Raw genomic sequence first — 26,115 nt, forward strand, 5'->3', positions numbered from 1 at the left:
AGTCTCTTGGACTGCTTTCTTCCTGCCGTCTTATCATTTCCCTTTGATATCTGTCATGGAGTGCCCTTGCCATGACACTGGATGGGGAAATTGGAAAGATGCCTCCAAGAAGACTACCCTGACAGGGTCCCTTATAGATTTGCATTCCTTGTAACTTTCCTGGTTTTGTGGGCAGCAGGGGACCCTTCAGGCATCTCAGGCAGAGACTAATGGAGGTCCTGGTCAACCCACCGCCTTAGATTTGAGAGTGGTTTGAGTAGCCAAGGCCAGGAACTTGAGTCCGTTTTGCACATCTCCATAATCCCTCACCTGGCTCCCTGTGGAGAAGTGGTGAGAGTTTAACTGCTATCTCCCTTTCCAAGGAATGCGTATGGAATTCAAAGAAAAAGGATTACAGAAAGGAAGGAGAGGTTTAAAGGGAAAAATCTCATGGGCTTTGGAAAGACTTGATTGGGCAAAAGGTGGCTTTTGAGAGAATCCAGGTTCTAACAAATTAGACAAACCCAATTTGGAGTTTGCCCGAATCATGAATAACTTTATGTGATTGAGTTAGTTCATATCTCTCATGTGTGGTCATTCCATCCCCCTCAGATATAACAAGAAATTGCCACCTTTCTGATGAATGCCTTTTATTTCTACACATCGATTTTGTTTTTAAAGGCTGCTTGAATTGCTTTATTTAGCTTCCAGTTTCCAGTAATTCTCAAAAGTTATTATTACTCTAGATCGCAAGAGGATATTACTGTAAGTAACCTTCTGTCATGTTTTTTCTTTAGGAATACTATTTTACCATTGTCCTTATGATAAGGGATGTACATACCAGATATTAATAAAAAGTTGTGTTTGTACAATGCATCCTAAAACTGAGAACCGCTTTCTGTATCTGAACAAAGAAATTACACTGAATACACTTATCACCCTGAAAACCATCTTCTGGCCATATATAATTTTTTCCCCACAAAAATCACTAAAATGGCTTTTATTGATTAACATTATTAACTCACCCCACATTAAAAAAATATTTGAAACCACATTAATTCAGTATACTCTAAGATACAGTTATACAAAGAATGTAAATAAAACACTAAGATAGGAAATAAAACCGCTATAAAAATTTCTCAAAACAAGAAACTGTTGTAGAAGTATGTTCTTTTTGTTTCACTAAAATTACATTGATTTAAATACGCTGCACACACTAACCTATTGGATCCAGTGTGCTCTTGCTTAAATTAACTTTTTTTAAAGGTTAACTCCTGAACACTGTTTAATTAACTTAGCTAAAGTTGAGATTTGGTCTCAAGCCATTTCGAGCTAGACGGAGTGAAAAAAGATGTGGGGAGTTGGCAGCAGATCCCAATACAAATATGGCATTTGGCAAACTAGGTCTGTGCTGTTTTGCTTTGCTTTTCTCTTTATGGTTGTGGCCTATTTTTGAAATGCTATGATTTAAATTCAGTGCCCAAGTGACAAGTCTGACGAAACAGAACTTATTTCCCTGGAGGTTCTGTTGGGGGAAAGGTGGAAGTGTTCCAGGCACTAAAGGAAGTAACCTCAATTTCACCTGGAAACAGTAGTGTCTCGGGGCAGGAGATTTGGGCTATAAAGGAAAGTGGCGCAGCTGCTGAGCCAAATTTGAATCCAGGAACAGAGCAACATCAAAGAACTAGAAACAGTATCTGTCGTTTCCACTGTATCCCTGTAAGTTGTAATCGGGGAGCCCGAGATAAATGGAGATCGGAAAGTTCTCTCCTGAGATGCCTTGGGTTGTGGCGATGGTCTTCTAACTGGGTTCTCTAACTCCACTCTCCTCCTCCAATGCTCAGCCCACACTTTGGCCAGATAGGGGTTTGCAAAGCCTCTGTGCTATTTTCTTGCTCAAGACCTCCAGTTCCTGTTTTGCCCAGAAGATTAGGTTAAAACTCCTTCTGATTATGGCTGAGTAATATTCCATTGTATATATGTGCCACAATAGACCTAGAGCCTGTCATACAGAGTGAAGTAAGTCAGAAAGAGAAAGACAAATACCGTATGCTAACACATATATATGGAATTTAAGAAAAAAAGTGTCATGAAGAACCTAGGGGTAAGACAGGAATAAAGACACAGACCTACTAGAGAACGGACTTGAGGATATGGGGAGGGGGAAGGGTGAGCTGTGACAAAGCGAGAGAGGCGTGGACATATATACACTACCAAACGTAAGGTAGATAGCTAGTGGGAAGCAGCCGCATAGCACAGGGAGATCAGCTCGGTGCTTTGTGACCACCTAGAGGGGTGGCATAGGGAGGGTGGGAGGGAGGGAGACTCAAGAGGGAAGAGATATGGGAACATATGTATATGTATAACTGATTCACTTTGTTATAAAGCAGAAACTAACACACCACTGTAAAGCAATTATACCGCAATAAAGATGTTAAAAAATAAATAAAAAATAAAAAAACCCAAAAAACCTCCTTCTGTTGGCTGCATGACACAGGGAGATGAGCTCCGTGCTTTGCGACCACCTAGAGGGGTGGGATAAGGAGGTTGGGAGGGAGATGCAAGAGGGAGGGGATATGGGGGTATACGTATGCATATAGCTGATTCACTTTGTTATAAAGCAGACACTAACACAACACTGTAAAGCAATTATGCTCCAATAAAGATGTTAAACAAAGATCTCCTTCTGCTGGCATGGAGCTTCCCCTAACCCAGTTATTTATTTATTTATTTTTTTCTAACCTCATCATCTACTATTCTCCAGCATGAAAGATATTCTCCACAGTCTCATTCAAAATCCAGCTTAATACCTATGTCTCCTTTCTGACAACTCAATCCACACGGACCTACCGCCCGCCCCAAGTTTGAAAGATCGTAGCTATTTGTTTTCTAACTTTTGGCAAGATTGTTTTATTGTTAGTTATTTTGTTAGGAGTGACTGTATCTAGAAATATATATACGTATATCGTCACTATATGGTGTATACACGCACGCATAGAGAGAGAATAGATATGGTAGCATTTTCCCTTAGTGAGTTGTTAGGTGTAAATTTCTCCATAGAAAGTTCATTGAAATTGAGGCTGAATTACTGGTTAAGAATTATATATAATATATTCTGTATTAATTGTATTATATTGTATTTATTGTATTGTATTAACATGACATGTGAGAGAGAGAAAGTACTGAAGTGGGAGAATCTGGAAAACTAAATCCTAGTCTCAACTTTGCCACTAACAGGCAAATCATTCCACCCCCTCACAGCTCCAAACGGGATTAATCTCCTTTATGACCATCAGGAGAGCATAAAGGAAAAGTATAATCGTGCTTATTTACAATAACCTTAAATAGTAAAATTATGATTGCACGTCCCATCCAGTGGACATAGATATGCGGCACAGCCGGATTAGTCAAGAGAGATGATGTATTATTCAGGTGAGTTGCTGTTCTTTTGGTTTTATAGATTAGACCCCTGAGTACAGAGAGGTTGTGCACCATTTTTGAGGTTGGCCAGGGTAACAAAGGCCAAATCAAGCTCGGTGTGATTTTTACTCCCCTTCCTGTATGTAAACGCTTTTTTCCCCAGTGTGATGGGCCCCTCCGCTTTACTGGTGGTGTTGAGTGGGTTATCATCCTAACTTGATTTATATGCTCTGTAATTTTTAAGGAAATCTCCCTGGATCCCTTATTTTTCCTACTGTAGGATGGATGGACATAAATGCACTTGTCTATGAAAGTTTTTGAGCTTGTTACCTCAAAATCCACACTAATCGCTATTTTTATTAAGCATTGGCCCTGTACAGGAGGCACTGCATATATTATGTCATTTCTTAAAACACATCTTATAAAATGGCTACAGTAGCCCTATTTTGTAGATGAGGAAACTATGGCTAAGATTTAATCCCAAGTCAGTCTGATACCAAACATAGGAGGAATCTCCCTCCTATGGCAGAAAAAAAGAGAGAGATCTCAGGTATGTAAAATCAACATTGCTTCCAGATTTCAAGCTAACCGATACTGTTGTTTCGTCATTTCCTTTTACCTAACCTTTTGTGAGTAACTAGTAGCAAAGTTGACACGCCTGGGTTTCATTTTCCCTCGGACCAGCTCTCCTCTCGTGAAGGTGCTGATGAGCGCTCTTAAAAAGCAGAGAAATAGCCAAGGAGGATCTCAGGAAAGGAAGGTGCGACAAAGGATGTGAATTTTCCAAAAACTGAATAATTGGTCCTTGAATAACTATATCATAGTCAATGCCTATGTGTTATTTTCATTTTGGAAAAGGTTAGATAAATTAATTTTTCCACTTTCTGATTAAATATAGTTCTTCTTTCACAGTATTTAAGTATAAAGTTAATAAATAGCTACCTATAGGGAGGGTATTACTGATACTTGGAATTTTATGCTTCTGTTTTTAATAATCGGAAATATTATAGACACTTACTCTGCAGCATAGTTTGACTCTGCAGCATTTTCAGACATGTAGTCTTGCATTAAAAAATGTTTATGAGGACTCAGTATATCTTGTACAGTTCTTAAGGGAAACAGATTTTGATTTTATTATCATCATTGTCTTTCTATGATGGAGTGAACTTCTCCCCAAGTAGAGTGATCTATATTCAGGAAGCACTCAATGGCATCCTTTCAGTGGATCACACAGCAGGAGCCACATGAGTAGAGCTAACAAGTTCTGTCCGTTAAATCTAGTGACTTGAACGAATTTTTATTATCCTTTTGTAAAAATGTAAGCACTGCCTTACACAAAAACCAGTTGTTACCTAATGAAGTATTTCAGCATGTTCATATATGTTGATAGTTTCTTATGGCCAGATTATTGCTGCATCAGCTATTAGCTGCTAATAACATGCTCCCATCCTGCTTTAATGACATTCTGTACTCAGAATACTTAAGTGTGGCCAGATGTTTAGGAATATCATTTTTCCCTCTTGGCTATTGATTGACTCCCAACACCCACCCCTGATTAGAATGCAAGATGTTTTCTTTTAGACTTGGAGCCTTTAATTACCCAATCTAATTAGAAAAAGACAAGCAACACATCAAGAATTTGGAATGTAATGCGGGAGCATCTTCTTGGACTTCTTACCATGGACTGTATTTCCAGTTGCTCAGTGACAGCCTCTGTCACTCTGTTTATCTTCCAAAGCCAAAGTGTTAGTAAAGAACACGCAGCTCTGACAAAGAGAAAGTGAAATGCACTGTACAGTGGTTTTAGCCAAAATCAAATTGATGGTTTCATTAGGAGATTTTGGAGGGGTGACCCGCGACCTCATTGCAGGACAGGATGGGGTGGATCCTCTAAACCAGCTGTGCTTTCTTCATAGAACCCCTGATGGGCTTTATTCCTAAACCAGTGGCATATCTGATGCCACTAGTAGCACTTTTTAAAAGTGAAATTGAGGAAATAATTGAATTGGGTTTTGCACATGATAAAAATAATTCTTTAACACCTGGGTTTTAAATGGCTTTATTCTTACTTCCTAAAAACCTGGACCCTCAGGAATCAATAGGAAAGGTTTTAAAATTTTTGTTTTTGGGTATAATAATGTTTGTGTTTACTTATTACTAAGTGCTCTCTCAGAAGCTTAAATTCTTTTATGTCTTGAACAAAGTGGATCCTCCAGCTACCTTATTCCGCAACCTGAACATTTACTCTTATCTCCCAGGTAACAAATTACCGTCTTGCTCCCCCTAGTGGAATTGTAACTCTGCTTCAAAGTTTAAGAACACTGTTATCAGTACAAGTTTGATTTAGCATCTTATTTTGGGGAATTGGATGTTTTCCTAGTTTGTTCTCAAACACTGAGAATAAAATAGAAAAATATTGCATTGAGTGGGCCGATAGGGGATGTGGGTAGCAAAATTGGCGTTTTGCTGATAAATTTTCAGTTCCTAGTGTCAGCAAGGTTGGCTACTTCGTTCATAGTGGCTGCCAAATTCAAGCAGCTTCTGCTCTGCACTTCTGTCTTAGAGGGGTCAAATGTCATCAGCCTGGAAGACAGTCACCTCTAGAAGGCAGCTGTTAACACTCCTGGCAAAGATGGTACCGTGTTGAGAGTTGGTGATATTGAAAGACAAGGACTGGTCCCATCTGAATGTTGACTCCCACTTGTGCCATTGGTAAAGTAGGCCCAGGAAGTATCCTTCTACCTTCTCGATCTACATGAGGGACTGTGCCAGTATCCACAGCACGTGGCAGTCATTTCCAGTGTACAGCTGCTAAACATGCTTAAAAAATGCCAGTAATTGAAGCTGAAATTACTGTATATCTCTTCTTAAGAATTTAAGTTTCTTTAGGGAATGATAACCCATGGTTTCACCGCATCAGAATCTCTTTTTCCTGCCCCTATTTGTTTTTCACAACTTTGACCCTTGTAATAAATTTGTGTTTATTCAAATTTGCACACAAAGCACTCCTATTTTGTATATGCTAGCGTTGAAATGTGTGAAACGTCTAAAAAATTTTTGTACATGCCAAGGCTTAGGGCTCTGTTCTTTTGCAAGTAAGGCCTTGTCAAGGTCAAGGTAAAAGGTGTAAAAGATACAGTGATCGCCAAATGAATAGTCAACAGAATATAAGTACTTGGTACTTATGAGCAAGAATATTGTATTTAGAATATCCCCCCTTTCTTAAAATCATGTAATAGCGACCGTATTTAGAAATATTTTTCAAAATATTTATTCTCAGGGCAAGTGTTTACCTAGGGAAAAATAAAAGAGCAGGATCTGATTAAAATCCCAACAAAAGGGAATGCCGAAGTGTTCTATGGGCATGTTTTATTTGGGAGTGTGGAGAAGAAAAGAAACACCCGTACTGTTTTGTTTTTGTTTGTTTTTTTAAAATACCACTGGCTCAAGAGTTACAGAAATTTAGTTCAAGAACTACATCCATGCAAACACACGGCTTCCATTCAAGCAAAGCATGTATCTGTGAAGTTCTGGTTTGGAATCTCATAATGCCTGGATTAACAGTTGTGAAGACAGAGATGTCACAGTGGCCGCACAGCCCAGCTGGGGTGGAGATGTCCATTTAGCAAGACTTCGGGCTTTGGGGAACCGGCACTTTTCTATTCCACAGGGAGTGTGAGGGATTCGCGAGTGAATCAGCATGTATCTCTGTGTATACGCACATGAAGGTAGATACAGATGTGTACATACATGTACAAATGTAGGCATGTACATGTGGGTATATTCATGTATGTATGTGACTGCAGCTTTGGAAGAGTTACAGCAGTGGCTCAGCTTCTTCCCAATGGATGCTAGGAATTCTGGGCGTTGACAATGCTTCCCAAAGCAGCTTTTAGCAGAGGGAAGCTGGGAGGCATTGGGGAAGTGTGCATACCATTCTCTGCTGGGAATTCTCTGCACTGGTGATACCCTTCCAGCAGTCTCAGAGACCGGGACTGGGAAGTTCCACATACCACTCCCTGAAGGACTGTGCTGGCATCTTTGTCTGGCAGCATTACAGGGTGGCTCTCCTTGGGAACATTCCAGCCATAGCTTGGAACCCTTGTCTTTCTTGAGAAGTGTGAGGACTGAATATCTTCATGCATTCCTTAGACTCATGAGTGAAGAGAGGCTTTGCTTACCTAGCTCTGTTTCCTTAAAATGACTAAATAGTGGTGCATTAAACTGGGATGGGTTTGTTTCTCAGGATCTTAACTTTTCAACTGTTGATTGACCACTGTTGACTCAACACTAAAATCTTGTCTGCCTCTGCTTCTCATCCCATGGTTATTGGGGTTTGTTATTTGCTTTCTCTTAAGGTTCAAAAAGGCAGAAAAGTATACACAAGCATTTGGCCACAAGCAGAGCAGATAGAGAATTATGAAATAGATATCCAAGATTCAATATTTTTGTTGAAATCCTGACATTGTGTGACTGCCTTTTTTTACATGAAATATGGTCCTTGCCATGGGGCAGATAGCCTGGAGACGTGGTTAGCAGGTAGTCAGCAAGTGTGGGAAGGAAGTCCTTGTCTTGGGCAGAGTGCCAGCTGACACCAAACTAGTCAAACTTGCATTCTTTTCAAGACTTCTTTCCTGCTACTTAATTGTTGGCAATTTGAGAAACTATCTTTGAATCATACACCTTGGCAAGAGGGTAGGATTAAGAGCGTATTGGGGACAAAAAAGAGATACAAATGTCCACTCGCTGGAAACTTTAATGGCAGAGGGAAAACTGTGGACAAATTCCTGGCATATGGAAATATTTATCTGCAATTTAACATTTTTTATATAATGTTTCCTCAGGGAGTCTTACTATATTCCTACTGACAATACTTATATTGGTCACCGCAAATAACAAGGAACACCTTCAAAACATGTAAGAGAGGCAACAGTTTGTAGGGAAAATCAGGACTCGGAGTCTCACATAGATTCCACGGGGAGTGGTTGAGGCAGGTAATGCTAACCATGTCACCTTAGGCCAGTGCTCTGCAGTTCCCAAGAGCTAAGTGGGTGTTTATTAAAAATCTGGGTTCTCAGATCCCACCCCAGGATCTCCAGGGAAGGGATCTGGGAATACAGTTTTAACAAGCATCTCAGGGGATTCTTAGCTTCGGACAAGTTTGAGAAACTGCCATCATCCTATTGCCTACTAGGACTAAAATATTTCCAAAAGTTGTGTGTGTGTGTGTGTGTGTGTGTGTGTTATTGCCAAGGTTTTTAAAGTTTGAAAAAAAATAGTCAAATAGCCCGTATTGGCATTATAAACATTTCTTAGTGAAAACATCTGTTATTTGTGTAGGGTTGTAGAGTTACAGAGGGTTTTCTCATATATTATCTCAATTGTTCCTTATACCAACCGTTTGAGGGGCTGGGCAACAAAGATCATGTTCGGCCCCAGGTTACACATGGGAAGTGTGCTCCACATGTAGCTGGCAAGTGGCAGAACTGGCTTTGAACAGGATCCTTCACCATGTGGGCAAGCCCAACACTGACCTCTGAGCCCACGCCTTTTTCTCTTTTCCCCCCACACCCTGATCACCAGGTTGATGGCAGCATTTGTAACATGGATTTGCATACCCACACCTTTGCACACCACGATCCCTCTGCCTACGTGTCCCTCCTTCCCTGTCTGCACACTCAAACCCATTCATTAAGGTGCCTTCCATGAAGCTTCTCTGGATACTCTTCTCACTCTACCACCCAAGCAGAGACAGTTTGTCTTTCAGCTGGGTTTCCATCAAGCTTTACAAATCCTTCTATCATATGTTGGGTCTTGTTTAATATAGGTGAGTTCAATGATACCTGCTCAGTAATGCCTCCCTTCTTGCTCCCCACCCCGCCATTGTACCACTTTATTTATTTTTATTTATTTATTTATTTTTTATTCTACTACATATGACAAACAGAAATGTTAGCGTTGAATAGCCACTTACTTTAAATAGATGGGAAGTAATCACATCTAAAACACTCAGTGCTTGTTGGCTAAAGCTATGGGAAGCATTCAGGAATGATTTAAAGGGTTGTGCAAACATTGACAAAGAATCATTCAGGAGGCCAGAAACGTGGCCATTAACATCCTCTAGGAACAGAATTGTTTAAAGGGACCAGGCAACATTGTCTACTGAGAGATGGGGGGAAGGACAGGGGACTCTATGCACAAAAGCATAGATTTGGTAGTTTCCTTGATAGGTAATTTAAGGGCCTTTCAAGGACATCTTCAACTAGGGGTGATTTTCATGTTATATTCATAGCCCCAGGTTAGATGTGACTGTCTGTCATGGCTTTCAAATCGTATTATAGTTAGTTCTTTCTGCAAATACACCCCCTACTAGACTTCGAGTGAGGGTAAGCCTGAGCCATATTCATCTTTGTCTGCCAATTGATAATTGTTGAATAAACTTTTGGGGGAACATATATCTTCTAGCCATCTGCATCTGAATGCAATCCAATTATTTAATTATAGTTCTAATTCAAATTCTCCTGTGTTTACAGCCACCATTGGTCCAAGCAATCTTCAGCGGTGATCCAGAGGAGATACGGATGCTCATCTACAAAACGGAAGATGTGAATGCTCTGGTAGGAGATGCTCTGGCTTTTCTGGCTCAGACCCTCTTAACCCTTTCTGTGCCATGGACCTCTCTGGTGTCTGGTGAAAGCCCTGTCCTGCTTCTCAGAATTCTGTTTTTAAATGCACTAAATAAAATATATAGGGTTCGAATGGAAATCAATTATATTGAAATTCAGTTATCAAATCAGATTTTTCCTATAATAATATATGTGTTTATCAGCACATTTAAATGGCAAGATACAGTCGGAGATCTAATAGTGACCATAATTTAAAAATAGTGGTGAGCCTGATGAATATTTTGTGCTACCTGCTACCACTCTAATGTGGTATGAATGTGATTTCTGCTGACACTACTGAGGTTTGCTGCCCGCATTCATAATGTGAAGAAACGTGGAGTTTCCATTAGAAGTTAGTGAAAATAGAGACAGAAAATGTGTACATCTAGAACCCTTGCCCTACAGCAGGGATTGACAAACTATGCTGTGTCACCTGTTTTCGTACAGACTACCAGCTAAGAATGGTTTTTATTTTTTAAATAGCCGAAAAAAGAATGAAAAAAGAATACTTTGTGACACAGGGAAACTCTATGAAATGCAAATTCTGATATCTACAAGTAAAGTTTGGTTGGAGTACGGGCAACGCAGCCTTCATACTGCAGCAGCAGAGTTGAGTCGCTGTGACAGAGACAGTATGTGGCCTGAAAAGCCAAAAGTATTCACTCTCTGGCCCTTTAGAGGGAAATTTTGCTGCCCTCTGCTCTGGAGGGTCCATGAACCTGGAATCAGTGGATAGACTTGGCATTCTGTGTGCACCCTGAAATCGTGTGTAATATGTGTGTGCACTTGTGGACATATTTTTTTCTGTGAAAGGGTCAAGGCATTTCATCAAATTCTTAAACGGGTCTATGACCCCCCCCCCCCCAAAGATTAAGAACCACTGGATCTGGAAGTTCTTGAAATAAAGAAACCTGCAATGAAGAAAGGTGAAAAGAGTTAGTCAATCATTTACCCTGTTAATAGTTTTCTAGACCTAGATTAAACAGGCAATTATGTACAGTACATGCTACTAATTTTCTTAATGTAACTCAATTACTTAAATGCTCCAGTCCATCGGGGAGAGGAGTTTTCTTTGAAGTCTCTAGTGTTCGGTAGGAACAACAGAGTCAGACACATCGGGGTAAGAAGAGCTTTGCCACCGGGAAATGAATTCTGTCTGAGGTTGCATCACTATCCGGTTGGCTGAATGCTTTATTCAGAAGGCGAGTCATTGGTGCAGCCATTGTTCTGTGGCAGTGTAGGTTGCTGTGGCTTTTTGAAAAAGCTTTGGGCCATTTCTCGCCAGCTGGCACTGAAAAGAACGGAGCAATGTGCTGTGACATTTTTGCAAGGTAAGCACAGATGAGGCTAGGGCCAGACTACTTGAGAAGGCAGTTGGGCACTTGTGCAGGGACTGCGGGGCCCTGTACTTCTGAGAGGAGGCGAGGCAAGGAAGCTGATCATCTATGGTTCTGACATCACCAGAATTTGCCCAGCCTGTTTTGTGGCTTTTTCTGAGGATCATGAGTAAACAGGACTTTCGTTCAGTCATACATCCCAAGAAAGATTGGACTGTCCTCTGAATGGCCTTTATTTCTCCTTAGGAAAGTGACAAACGTCCGCTGGCTGGTAAAGATTAGGAGAGCCTAACTTGAGTTGTCACCTAACTGTGTGACTGAATTAGAGAGGTTTACTCCTGAACACATAGATTCCTAAGTGTCTGATGGCTCAAACATAGGAGAAGGTTGATTTTCTTATGAACAGATGAGAGGGGTGGCTCTCTTCCACATAGAGTCCCAGGTATCAACATGTAGCTTCTAAGGTCACTCAGAGGGTTTGTCTCTAGTCCAACCAGAAGGGAAAAAAGAGTGTGGAGGCAAAGCGTGGGAGGATTTTCATGGGTCCGCTTGGCAGTGATTTAATTCACTTCCACCCACGTCCCACTGCCCAGAACTCAGTCATGTGCCAAACTTACCTACAAGGGAGGTTGGGAAACTAGTGTAGCTGTGGCCCCAAAGAGTCAGAGAACAGGGACTTGGGTGAACAATTAGCAATTTTGGCCACACCAATTTTTGGTCTTAGAGAATTCTAGGGAATACCTCTTACTTGTCTGTACAGTGTCTTGTTCATTCGACAGTTATTTACTGAGTTCGGACCCTGTGTTAGGTGCTAGGGATACAGCAGTGAGAAGATAGCTCTTTCCCTCATGAGCTTACATCGTGGCAGAGAAGCAACAAATGAGAAATCATACCTTGGTGTATTTCTGAGGGAAAATCCAGGGCACTATGTAGGGGCCTAATCATGAGCGATTAATGAGACTACTGAGGAAGTTGATTTTTATTTGTAGCCTGTTGGATGTGTGGCAGCAGAAAACGGTGGGATAAAGGGAGGGAGAGGAATATATGAATGAATGAGTGGTTGAATGAGTGAATGAACACACACAAGGGGAGCCTGAGTTCCTTATGTTGATCACGTGGCTTTTCTGGGTCCACAGCCCCTTTCCTCCACTCTCACCTCTTAAGACTCCCTCTTCATGTCTCCCGTTCCCTTCTCTCAGGTGAGCATAAGGATCATTTGCTCCCCTACTCTGTTATCAGGTATGTTGGAGACACTGAGCTGTCCTCTTCATGTCACGATCTTCCTTTACCAGCACTCCGTAGGGATCAGTCACAGGGACTGTTTGTGGGAGGTGGATTAGGCAGTTTAGGGGAAGTGGCTGTTAATAAAGGGCATAGGGAGATGGAAGATAAATAAGGTTTAGAAATCTAAGCCTAGAGGTTCATTTTAGGATACAAGAGAGGCTGCTCCAGTACATTTCAGTGTCAAGGAAGGGAAATAAATCGTGGAGGAGCCTCTTGTTAGTGGGAAGACAGTATTTGTCTTCCCTTCTCACCTTTTGCTTTTCTCTCTTTACCCCTATTTATTCACTTAATTTTTCCTTTCTGCCTTAGGTTCTGACTTTTTTGCCTTCTTTTTCCTTCCCCACCTTTCTGTATCTTTGGATGGGTTGCCTGTTCTTTGGTATAAATACCCTTTGATTAGCTGATCCTGATAGAGGAAGAGTCTCATCCAGCTTTGCCTGTCTGTGTGTTTCCAAACTTTACTTCCCAGTAGTCGTATTCATGGACCCTATGCATCAACCAAACCAAATTACTCAACCCACTGGTATTTTATTCTTTGCTCACTTCTCCACTGTTCCAATCCCACCTGTCCTTCCAGGCCTACTGCTTCCTCTGATAAGTTGGCCTGATTCTCAGCTTCCTTTCTGCCGCCTTCTGTGCCACCTCCCAACTCCCATAGCTCTTTGCACCTTACTGATCACTTGACTTGAGTTATTTATGTCTGTGTTTTACTTTTGTGAAACTATGTGTTTGATAACATGATTGCTGTGTCATTCATTCTGATTTGCTCAGTGGCTCAGTCCAGTCCTTGCAACACTTGTCGAGTGAGTGACTAGGCCTGCTTTATTACTTATGTTGAGCCAGTTTGTGGTTGCCTGTTTTTCATCTCTGCCAATGAGGACAAGTTGCCAGATAGTTCTGGCTTAGTTAGTGGCCCTCAGTTCTCAGTTGTAAGATTGAAAGTTCTCTTCATAAGATTGAAAATCTGTAGATGGATTTGAGGAGCCACTGAAGGATCGGGAAGGGTACTCTGAGTCTTTTTTTTTTTTTTTGTGGTACGCAGGCCTCCCATTGCTGTGGCCTCTCCCGCTGCGGAGCACAGGCCCCGGACGCGCAGGCTCAGTGGTCATGGCCCACGGGCCCAGCCGCTCCGCGGCATGCGGGATCCTCCCAGACCGGGGCACGAACCCGCGTCCCCCGCATCGGCAGGGGGACTCTCAACCACTGCGCCACCAGGGAAGCCCACTCTGAGTCTTTTTTGTGGTTTCTCTGGCCGGTGGCATGCCAGGGGCTGGAAAGGTGGGAAGACAGTTATATGTTCTGAGAAAGCCATTGAAGTTGACCCAGCTGTAGCTGATAATAGAAAGATTTAGAAGCCTCCATGAGACTAATTAACTTGAGGTGGAGCATGTGAAGTCTAAATGAATGCAGAGAGTCTGAAAGCCAAAATTTGAACTCAATAAAGGCATTTTGGGGATTGTGTCCTGACAACATGACATCAACAGACCGTTTTACCAGGCACCGCACTGAAGCAAGGACAGAGACAAATCGGTGCCTGTCAATAGCGAGTGGTGAGGACAGGGAAGGAACCATGCCCAGTGAGGAATGGCTGAAGAAACTGGTGATGGTTTAGACTTGGGAAGGACAGGAGAACTGTCTGAAATAGTTCAAGCACTGTCAAGTTAAAGTGGAGCTCTTCTTATATGTCTCGTGGTTGTAAGCTGCAGAAAATAAGATTTTGGGTCAGAATATAAGAAATAACTTCATAGAGCTGTCTAAAGAAGTAATGAGTTGACTTGACAAGTATTAAGTTCCCTGAAAGACCACTAGACTAGAGATTCTAAAGGTAGCTAGTAGTAGTAACACACATTGCCCCACTCTCCTGTCTTGTGCCCTTGGCTGGCATTGCTAATGGTTCATGACCTTTTTTTCCCCTCTTAGTCTTAAAGGCCTAAATTCCTTCTCAGGACAGCACTATTAAATTAGAATTGGCCTATAAATTGAAATCTTCTTCCCATGCCTGGACTAGGTGATGCTTATAGTCTCTTAAAACTGTGAAAAACTACAATTCTAAGATTTGTAAGTCCCACGTGATAGCAAACCCATGGAGTTTATTTCTTTTTTAAAGTATCACCAGGAGATAATGAACACACACACACATATACACACACACAAAATCATTGTCATACTAAATAAAATTTGCAATAATTCCTCAGTATCACCTAATATCCAGTGCATATTCAGTTTTATTTTGTCCCAGTAGTTTCAGGAATGCCTTTTCACAATTGGGTTGTCCCTGTGTTGATTAATTTAATGCATCTATTTTATACAAAAAAAAAAAAGATTTTGCCAAGCAGTTAATGTTTATTATTTGCCATAATAGGATCTGGCCCAAGTATATTGGTGCATTTTGCTTACTCTCTTCAGTTCCAGGGTAGGAAGGGATGATGTTTGCATCTACTAGAATAAATCTTGAGATGAAAGCTAAGCTTATGTTAGCAAAGTACTTAAAGTGAAAAAAAGGGAGAAAAGCATTAAAGCTGTGGTTCTTGACTATGAGCATTAATTCAGGGGATGGTGGCCTGCTAGTCTCAAGATCCAAGTGAGAAAAAAGAAACTGTATCAACATTGTATGATGAGGGGATTTTTTTCAATAAATAAGACAAATTATCAATAGTAAATTTATAATTTGTTCTCATGTGTGTGTTACTATACCTACAAAAAGTACATCATACATAGTTACAAAAAAATTTTTTATGATTAGAACTTTCAAGATCTACTTTCTTAGCAACTTTCAAATGTGCAATACAGTATTATTAACTATGGTTACCATGCTGTACATTACATCTGCATGACTTACTTATTTTATAACTGGAAATTTGCATTATTTCTTTAAAAATAGAGTATATCTTTTGAATCCATCCAGAAGGCTGCAATCTGACTCTACCTAAAGAACTTTGAGTGATAAATTCAATATCCTCTCTAAACTTTTCTCAGCTTCATTCTATCATGTCATGAGAACATGAGAAATACAAACTGTAGAGCACGGGCTTTTACACTTCTAGATTTTTGTGTATTTTCCCTCACCTATATATATCTTAGTTGATTTTTTCTTTTTTAATGAGGAATTTGATATGGTAATAAAGACTTGAGGTGTTTTGTTAGCTTAGAGACCTGTACACCCTCTAAATTAGACCTAAATCAGAAGCTGCTTGGAGTAAGGAGGCTGCAAGCAAGGGTAGGGGGACAACCCCCAAAGCAAAGTCCCATAAATATAGAAGCACACTGTCACTGGGGGTGATGACCCTCTCAACTCTCACTGAATGTTCCTGCACAAGAATGCAGGCGCAGCGTGGCCCAGACTTAAGTTTTTAAGAGAAAATACAGGAACTCTCTAAATTGTTAAATGTTGGTTCCAAAAAAATGATCCAACATCATTCAGGCCAAAGAAAACACATCTGTGGGCCAAATCCAGCTTGCCGGCCACTGTTTTGCTAACTGTGGATGAGATCAGCAAATATTTAGCAGTTAAGGTTCCTCTGGCCACCTGCATCTGGAAATCTAAAGCATGGTCCTGAGGCAGAGGGTCCGGGGTTCTGGGGAGAGCAATGACCCGTGTTCTGCAAGCATGGATAACACTTCTGGCTCCCTGGCCCATGGGTAGGCTGGCAGCCCCTTCACAGCTCTGGGAGGGGTGCTTTTTGTCCTGAGGGTAGGTGCCCATCTCTCAGTGTATGCCAGGCAATACTGTCACCCTGCTCCTTGTTGGACCACTGCCCAGGATGTGGGGCTGTGGTTTGGAAGCCATGACCTATGTTCCGTAGAGAATGATTCATGAACTCCAGACGTCTCTGAGCAAGCTGCAGCGATGTGGCTTCAGGGCATTTACGATGTGTGAAGGCAAGTCTGGTTAGCATCATTCCTAATTGTCCTCCGGGACGCTTAGCAGCTGAGGCCCCATTTCTCCAGCACTGGCCTTGGAGGCCAGAAAGCCATCCTCTGTGAAAGAGAAATCTTATAAAGGTATTCGACGTGCACCCTCCAGATAGTAGAGATGGGTATTTTGGAGCTATGGGAAAATTCCAAGTATAATGGCATTAGTATTATTTTACAGTTGCTAGACATTTTTACAGCACAAAAAAGTCTTGAATTAAAAGATGTACTTTGTATATAGCTTGAAAATGTGAACATCTCTAAGATAAAGGGTTATGGTTTTCCACGTTAGCTGTTAAGTTTGGGGGAAGGATGAAAATGTGAATAAATGAGCTGCATCATTCTCAGATGGAAAGAAGACTCACTTGTTAGAAATTAATGTATAAATTCAGTGCATTTGATTTGGGTGGTAAGACTTGGATTGGGGAAACTTGACAAGATCATTTTAAGCTTTATCCAGAGGAATAAATATATGAGGAAACTCTTGAAAAAGAAAATCAGTGAGGAGAGAATTTCACCAAATATAGTAAAACAAGTTACAAAAGTATAGAAATTAAAACAATGTGTTAACTGGCATAGGAATAGAAACAGTGAAACAGATATAGTGAGTCCAGAATTAGACTCAAGTGTATATGGTCATTTGGTATAAAATAAAGGAAGCATTTGAAACTACTAGAATGAAATGGATTATTTAATAAATGGTGTTGAGACAACTGGCTGGTAAAAAGCTGAATCCTTCCCTGATTTCTTATACCAAGGTAAATTCTAGAGGTAGAAAATAAAAAGATGAAAGTAATGGAATACAAGGGGGGAAATACTTTTTTAATCCTGGTGTGAGGGAGGACTTTCTAAGCATAATAGCAAAGATAGACATCATAATGGAAAAGATATCTTTGAATATATAAAACCTGTAAACTTCTATATATTAAATCTCCATAAACAAGGTTAAAAGATAAACTAAAGGTATGTACAATATATGTGAAAAGTGTTAATGTTCCTAATATATATAAAGAACTCTTGCAAATTATTTAGGAAAAGATAAACACCCAAGTAGAGAAACGGGCAAAGAATATGCAGAGGCCACTCACCAAAGAAACTGTAGATAGCCAACACGTATATGAAAGGGTGTCCAGTCTCAATCTCACCTGAGATCTAAGAATTCATATGACAGCCATACGGTGCCATTATTTACTTGTCAAATCAGCAAAGATGAAAATAAGATCTCAAGGAGGGTGTAGACAAAGGGACACTTTGATGCCTTTTTGGGGAAAGTGTGATTTGTACTAGCCTTTGGAGGGCAGTTTGACATCTGTATCAACATTCAACAGAGTATATCCTTTGACAGAGCAGTACTATGCTGGGGAATTTACCCTAAGGGAAATCACTGGACAACTATATATACAAAAAATGCTTGTTGCTCTGTGGTTTATAATAACAGGAGATTAGAAATTACCAATAGTTTATTTCTGAAATATGTTACAGCATATCCATATGTAGTAATATCATACCATCTTTTAAAAGGGTGATTTGTATCAATTTTTACCTATTACATATATTTATTGATGGGTAAGATCTTCAAGGTCTATTTTTTTTTTTTGGCTGTATTGGGTCTTTGTTGCTGTACACAGGCTTTTCTCTAATTGCAGCGAGCAGGGGCTACTCTTCGTTGCGGTGCACAGGCTTCTCATTGCGGTGGCTTCTCTTGTGGAGCACGGGCTCTAGGTGCGCAGGCTTAAGTAGTTGTGGTACGCAGGCTCAGTAGTTGTGGCTCGCGGGCTCTAGAGCACAGGCTCAGTAGTTGTGGCGCACGGGCTTAGTTGCTCCGCGGCATGTGGGATCTTCCCAGACCAGGGATCGAACCTGTGTCCCCTGCGTTGGCAGGCGGATTCTTAACCACTGCGCCACCAGGGAAGTCCCTCAAGATATATTTTTGAGTGAAACAGCCAGTTGCTAAACAGCATATGTCATGTGTGCATATAAGTTTTAAGAAGAGGTCCAAAAGGTTAATTATGGTTGAATCTGGGTAGTAGGATTTCCGCTTTTTTCTTTATTCCTTTATGTGTTATAAAGATTTTTTACACTGACCAGGTATTGTGTTGATAAATGATAAAGACTAATACATTTATATCAAGAAGCCACATGCAAAAGAAAGCCAACAAACCTGGTTCCAAAGTTGTTCATATTTAGTATATGACTGCTAAAATGCACTTGTTTTATTTGTTTGAATAAGTATAGAGCATACTTCAATGGTATGGTACTTACTACCCATAGTGATAAGCAGAGAGGTGCTCCCACCTTTTATTACGTTACAGGGGCCTTTCTCGTGGTGGTGGGAGATGTTGGCATCTCAGTAGAGTCCTTTTCTTCTACCATCATGCTTCCTTCTTTGGAGGAATTTCAGGGAGGACCCCATTCATCGGCATTTAAGACTGGAAATGTGTATGAATGAGGTTCTAGAGGGCAATATCATATAATTTCATGTCTTTTTACTTAGGTTTATGAACCACATGTCATATCATAAATTACGGAAAAATAATTTTTGATTGCTTGTTTCGATTAGGGTAAAAAATGAAGTGAAAGTTTCCAGGTGCTTTTTGGGCTTCTTTATTTTCTAATTTCTTTTATAATTAGAATATACTTATAATCAGAAAAAAACATTTAAAGCTTTGTTGAAAAGAGCTAACTCATATTTAAGATGAATTGGGCAGAGATAACCATATGCCCAGATCATTCTTAGGAGATATACGCAAATTAAAAGGATATAACATATATTTTAGATCAATTAGTTGTGTCAGCTGTGATTTTTACCAAGGAGATACTGCTTTTGGTTTCAAATGTTAAATAACTATATAATTATGACAGCCAGAGGACTTTCCATTTGTAGTTTTATAGATGTATTATCATTGCAACTGACTTGAAAAGAAAAGAAATGCAAAGAGCTTAAATGTATGTTTTATTTAATTAGGGTAGAAGCCTGGGGGGCTGGGTGGGATTTTTTCCCCAGGAGGTTGCATAGCTGGTTGTAGTCAAGTCAGTTGCCAACTTTCTGCTTAAAGAGATGTTCCTGGCAGTCAGTCTAGGGCAGCTATGGGTTTCTTGCTATGTACTTTCCGAAGTCACCCTGAGTGTAACACAGGCCACATTCTCCTTCTCCTTCAGCCCCTTCCTAAACTCCTTCCTACTTCCTACTCCAACACGCACCTGATCAGAATTTTTGATGTAACACCTTCACAACCAACCCTTATATGTCCCTGCTTGATATACTTTATTTGTGAGTACATAATCCCTATCAGTCACACCAAAATGCAACTGTGGTGTAGGGAAAAGGGTACTAAGTTTAGCTCAGAGGCAGAAGCCTTGGGTTCTGTGTGTTTTTGAGTCAGTTAATCTACTCTGGGCTCAGTTCCCTGTCTATAAAATGAGTATGATAACAAACTTTTAATAAGGTTTTGGTTGGAGAGATGCTATGTGTATATCTGTTAGGATTAGATTTGGCTGCATTAGAGAGAAAATAGATAATAGTAAAATGGTAGCTTGTAGTAAAATAAAAGCTTATTTCACTAAAATATAGCGGTTTTGAATAAAATAGAACTTTATTTATTTCCTATGTGCAAGTACAGAGATAGACTGTCCAAGACTAGCGTGGTACAGGCATACCTCAGAGATACTGCGAGTTTGGTTTCAGATCACTGCAATAAACCAAGTCTCACAATAAAGCAAATCACATAAATTTTTTGGTTTCCCAGTGCATAGAAAAGTTATGTTTACATTATAATGTAGTCTGTTAAGTGTGCAATAGCATTACATCTAAAAAGCAATGTACATACCTTAATAAAAAATACTTTATTGCTAAAAAGTGCTTAACCATCATCTGAGCCTTCAGCGAGTCATAATCTTTTTGCAGTAGTAACATCAAAGATCACTGATCACAGATCACCATGACAAATATAATAATAATGGCAAACTTCAAAATATTGCAAGAATTGCCAAAATGTGACACAGAGACATGAAGTGGGCAAATGCTGCTGGAAAAATGGCACCAATAGACCTGCTCAACTCAAAGTTGCCACAAACCTTCAATTTGTAAAAACAAAAAGAAACTCAGTATCTGAAAAAAGCAATAAAGCAAAGCACAGTAAAACAAGGTTTGCCGGTACTCAATGATGGTAGGAGCTAGTCTTTGTTTCCTTTTGTGCTGCCATCCTTGGTAGGTGGCTTCCATCTCATTGTCCAAAATGTCCACTTGAGCTCCAGCCATCACATCCAAATTCCAGATAGCAGGAAGGTGGATGAAGGGAATTCCACCCCCACCCTACCCCAAGGACACTTCCACTGAGGAAACGATTGCTTATGTATTGTCTAGAACCTCATCATATGTTCATGTACTCAGCTAAAAATAATTGTTTTTTATGAAAGAAAGAGATGTTGGGGCAAACCAACAGTCTTTGCCATGACCTTTGAAAGACTTTTGTGACCTGGGAAATACTCTGAGTCCAAAAAACTACATTATTTATGTAATATGACTGTGAGGCAACCACATATACATTCATCCATTCACCAAATATTTATTAAATACCTGCTAGAGGTGTAGCACTAGAGCTGACACCCCATATGCTTTCTCACATTTTCTTAGTTTATGTTATTTCCAAAAAAGGGTTTGAGAGATCCATGTAGCTGTGATTCCCTCCCTGCTTCCTGCTTTGCTGTGCATGTGGGAACATAACATCACTAAGATACCATATTCCTCTATTTGGGAGAAGGGAAGGAGAAGGGTGACATTGGAGCATGTTGTAAATGGCAGCTTTCTAGCTCACCAGTACAGACACTGTGTTTTCCCCTCCAGTTCTCAGAGGTCCTGTCTTTTGTCATCAGTGCTTCATGTTGCTTTACATCTTGTGTCCCTACTTGCTTTGTGTATATGCCTTTCCCTCTATTTAAAACAGATGTGCTGGATTGTCTCGTTATCATCTGCCCTCTCCCTTTCAAACAGGGAACACTCTGTTTGAACAAGCCTTTGTTTTATTTGGGAGGCAAAGATGGATGGATGGATGGATAGATAGATCAAGTAGTGGGCGGGTGGGTGGATGGGTATGCAAGTAAGCATGCATAACCTAAAGGCCAGGCAGCATTGTCCAGTACTGGGGTTATTACTGTTCTCAGGGGACCCCGATGTGTGCAGAATCCCTAAGGAAATAGGATCTGCAGTCACAGGCTCAAGATACTCCATTTGGAAAGGATCTGGAAATGTCTGACATCCTTCCTTGTAATCTTTCAAGAATTAACAGTGGTGGGCTTTTTTTTTTTTTAATCTTCTTGTTTCTTTTATTATGAAAAATTTCAAACATTCAGAAAACAACCACGAGCCCACTACTGAAATGGAACAAATGTTAACATTTTGCCATATTTACTTAAAAAAACAAAATGAAATTTTATAGCTGTAGAGTTTTCCTCATATAAATACATGCTCCTTGTGTCATTCATCTCTTTGCATTAGCACCACCTTATCTGAGACACCGTCCCCGAACTTCCTTTGTAAAAGAGCCTCGCTCCATCAGCCTCTAACCTCTCTTGCTAGCACTTTCACCACCTGACATATACAGTGCATTTTTCTGTCTTCTGTCTGTCTCCCTCCTAGCATGTCTGCTCTGTGAGAGCTGGGACATGGCTTTGTTCCCATTGAATCACCCTCATCTGGCATCAACTAGGATCAGATGAACAGAGATGTTCTGTTCTGACCTGTCCTGACCCATCATCTCCCTCCATGTCTCTCTCCCCGGGGGAACCACTGTCCTGAAGTTTAAATACTCTTCCCATCCTTGTCTTTATATACTCTAATTTTATTTATACCTTTAAATCTGTGTGTGTGCATGTGTGTACATAGATGCCAAAACAATAGATGGTGTTGTGTATCTTTAAATACATTAACTAAGCAAGCTGTTTATATCCTCTGTAACTTGCTTTTTCTTGTTCAACATTATGTGTTCGAGATTTATCTATGTGGATACATGCCCACAAGAATTTACTTCATATATTTCATATTCCTACAATATTCCTTCTAGGATTTTATCACAGTGGGTCCACAGCCTTTTAATAATGGCTATATTACCCTTCTTTTGTCAGGGACTCTCTGAATCTGATCTGTGGTAACAATTGCACAAATCCTAGAAATGGGCTAAAAAATTAAGATGGTAAATTTTGTTATGTGTGTTTTACCACAATTTTTAAAATTTTTAAAAAACTTATTAAATTATACATTTAGGAAAAAATGAGTTAAAAGGGGCACCAATAAGGCTTGTATTCTTTGTAAAAGTAAAATCATTGTTAATGGTAATTTTAGAGACTTAATTTTACTCACCATTGAATACATTTAATTATAACAGTAGCTTTTTCAAGGAATTGTGATTTTGTTCTTTATACCTTAGAAACTAGAATTCCCTCAAAGAAGACATACAAATGACCAACAGGTACATGAAAAGATGGTCAACATTACTAATCAGGGAAGTGAAAATCAAAACCACAATGAGATATCACCTCACACCTGTTAGAATGGCTATTATCAAAAAGACCAGAGGTAACAAATGCTGGCAAGGATGTGGATAACAGGGAACCAACCCTTCTATACTGTTGGAGGGAATGTAAGCAGGTGTAGCTGCTATGGAAAACAGTATGGAGGTTCCTCAAAAAATTAAAAATAGACCTATCAATATGATCCAGCAATTCCATTTCTGGGTGTATATCCAGAGGAAAGGAAATCATTGTCTTGAAGAGACCTCTGCACTCCCATGTTCATAGCAGCATTATTTACAGTAGCCAAGGTGTAGAAACAAGCTTAGTATCCGTGGATGGGTGGATGGATAAAGAAAACATGGTATATATGTACATTGGAATCTTATTCAACCTTAAAAAAGAAGGAAATCCTGTCATTTGCAATAACATGGATGAACCTGGAGGACATTACGCTAAGTGCAATAAACCAGACAGAGAAAGACAAATACCACAGGGTATCACTTACATGTGGAATACAAAAAAAAGGTAAATATGTGAGGTGACAGATGTGTTAATTAACTTGATGGGAGAATCTTTTCACAATGTATATCTATATCAGATCATCTCATTGTATATTTCAAATATCTAAATTATTGTCAATTATATCTCAATGAAGCTGGAAAAAAATAGAATTCCCTCAGAGATAAATCACATATTTCAATGTATAGTTATCCCGTATTAGAGAACCTTTAATGGCTTTCCTCCTAAGGAGAGAAAACTTGAGAACAAATATATTGAGTTGCCCTAAAGTAATATTCAGAATTCTTGGCTTTTGACAAGATTCTAAATGTTCAGGGAAGTCTGTTTTTGCAACAGCATGACAACTTGACTTCACACATCGGTACAGATTAACTGAGTGCCTGGGTTTTCTTTAAGACATATTCAAATATTCTCTTTCCACGCTTCCTATTAAAAGCAGACTTGTTAGAGGACAAAGCTTTATTTATAAAGCATTTTGCAGATATAATTATAGGTACAATTGGAAAAGTTAAGGAAGATTTATCACCCATAATTTTGAATAATGACTCAGTAGACCTTGGCTAAATGTGAAACTGTTCTAGAAAGATCACACGATTGACCCTGTTTTTCATTTTGCTCATAAAAATCCATCCGGGCTGTCCCATGAATGTCTTGTTTCTAGAGATACAGTCAGATTTAATGAGCTATTTATCAGTTTCAAAACAGGTCCTGTTACTACATTTCTTAAATTTGATTGGTATATTTCCCCAAGCCCTACTAAACTTGAATACTTAAAAACACTATTTAAAACATATTTGGCAGTTAAATTAACTATCTAACCGTGGCTGTTTCACTTCAGTTCAATCAGCAGATGTTTATTGGGCATCTACCATGTTCCCAGCACTGTGCCAGGGCTGGGACTATAAGATGAATAGAACAGGGTTCTGGTCCTCCTGGACCACATAATCAGGTGGCTGAGACAGATATTTATCCAAGTTATCAAAGGAAGTGGTCAATGCTACAATAGAAGTAGAATCGTCCTGTTACTGCACGCTCCCTGTGTGGCCAGGACTCTTAGAGCAATAGACTACTACCCTCAGCAACAGTGCCAGGAAGTGCATGGGCAGGTGTGAAGGTGGTGATGGGAGGAGAGCTTTTAAACCTACCCACCATCTTCATCAACTTCCTTCTCCAAGCTGCCAATAATAATAATGATGGTAGTTTTTGATTTGGGCAATTGATCTTTTCTCAATCTTATATAAAGTATGACTAAAATCATCTATAGAAACTTTTATTTTATTGAATTAAAAATAGACTTTATTTTTAATAGCAGTTTCAGGTTCACAGCAAAATGGAGCAGAGGATACCCTCTGTCCCCACATATGCACAGCCTCTCTTGCTGTCAACATCCCCGGACAGAGTAGTACATTTATTACAGTCTGTGAGCCTGCACTGACATTCCCCTCAAAATCCACAGTTTACCTTAATATTTACTCTTGGTGTGGTACATTCTGTAGGTTTTGACTAATGTATAAGGACATGTATCTGCAGTTATAGTATCATATAGAACAGTTTCACTATCCCCCAAATCCTCTGTGCTCTGCCTATTCATCCCGCCCTGTCTCTGTTTTATTAAACTTTACATATAACCTAAGTAAGAGCAGTTGGCCTGAAATGCAAAAGCGGCTCCAACTAGACTGTCACACCAAAGCCCTCCCAAACACATTTTGGAGTCACTGCTATGTTACTTCCTTTGGTCATCCACGCCTCTACGTGAGAGCTGCTGTGTTTAGCGCAAATGCTCACAGTTTATGTTAGAGTCTGTGGCATTAAATTCTGCGGTTTCAGAACCATTGAATGTGGTAGATGTGTTCATGGTCAACTTTTTGTTCACCATCCTCCCTTTCCCATCACACTTTGACCACCCTTGTCTTTATAAAAAGGTTGGAAGTCTCCAAACAGAATCGCCTTTGTACTGCTGAGGGTTGGGGGTCTTCTGTGCTCCAAATGTCTGATTACAGTATAAACAGACCTATTTGCTTTTAGGGAAGCAAATGTTTTCTGTGTCCAACTGAGCTTGTAAAATTTCATTAAGAAGCTAATCATTAGCCCTGATTAAGTAAACAGTGGATGTTTGGCATGAATATTTTAATTTTCTATTTCCAGGCTGGCTTAGCCTTCTCAAGGTTACTGATGGTCAGCTGGCACCGATAATTTTTCAGTCACCTGTACAGTTTTCCACTCCATCATCAGAGAATCTCCTCCCCTCCCCCATTCAACTGGGGAAGAAAACCAGGGCTCTCCTAGAGTCCCAGACATGAAGCTGTTCTCTGATGCTCATTAGAGGACTTTTTTTTTTTTAAACATCTTTACTGGAATATAATTGCTTTACAATGATATGTTAGTTTCTGCTTTATGACAAAGTGAATCAGCTGTACATATACATACATCCCCATATCTCCGCCCTCTTGCGTCTCCCTCCCACCCTCCCTATCCCACCCCCCTAGGTGGAC

General features: G+C 40.0%; 1 protein-coding gene across 7 annotated transcripts in view; it reads left to right on the top strand.

The window, feature by feature from the left end:
- The window catches only part of ANKRD44 (ankyrin repeat domain 44), a 327,191-nt gene that overhangs the window by 112,377 nt on the left and 188,699 nt on the right, over positions 1-26,115 (top strand). For all 7 annotated transcript variants that reach the window (XM_089916548.1, XM_089916546.1, XM_089916545.1 and 4 more), the window contains one exon: positions 9,933-10,016. In XM_089916548.1, coding sequence (XP_089772674.1) covers positions 9,933-10,016 — 84 coding nt within the window. The remainder of the gene's footprint in view (positions 1-9,932; positions 10,017-26,115) is intronic.

Source organism: Delphinapterus leucas, chromosome 8, assembly GCF_059928025.1.
Source record: "Delphinapterus leucas isolate spDelLeu-1000000601 "Yukka" chromosome 8, BTC_Dleu_Yukka2, whole genome shotgun sequence".
NCBI classification, from domain to species: Eukaryota; Metazoa; Chordata; class Mammalia; order Artiodactyla; family Monodontidae; genus Delphinapterus; species Delphinapterus leucas.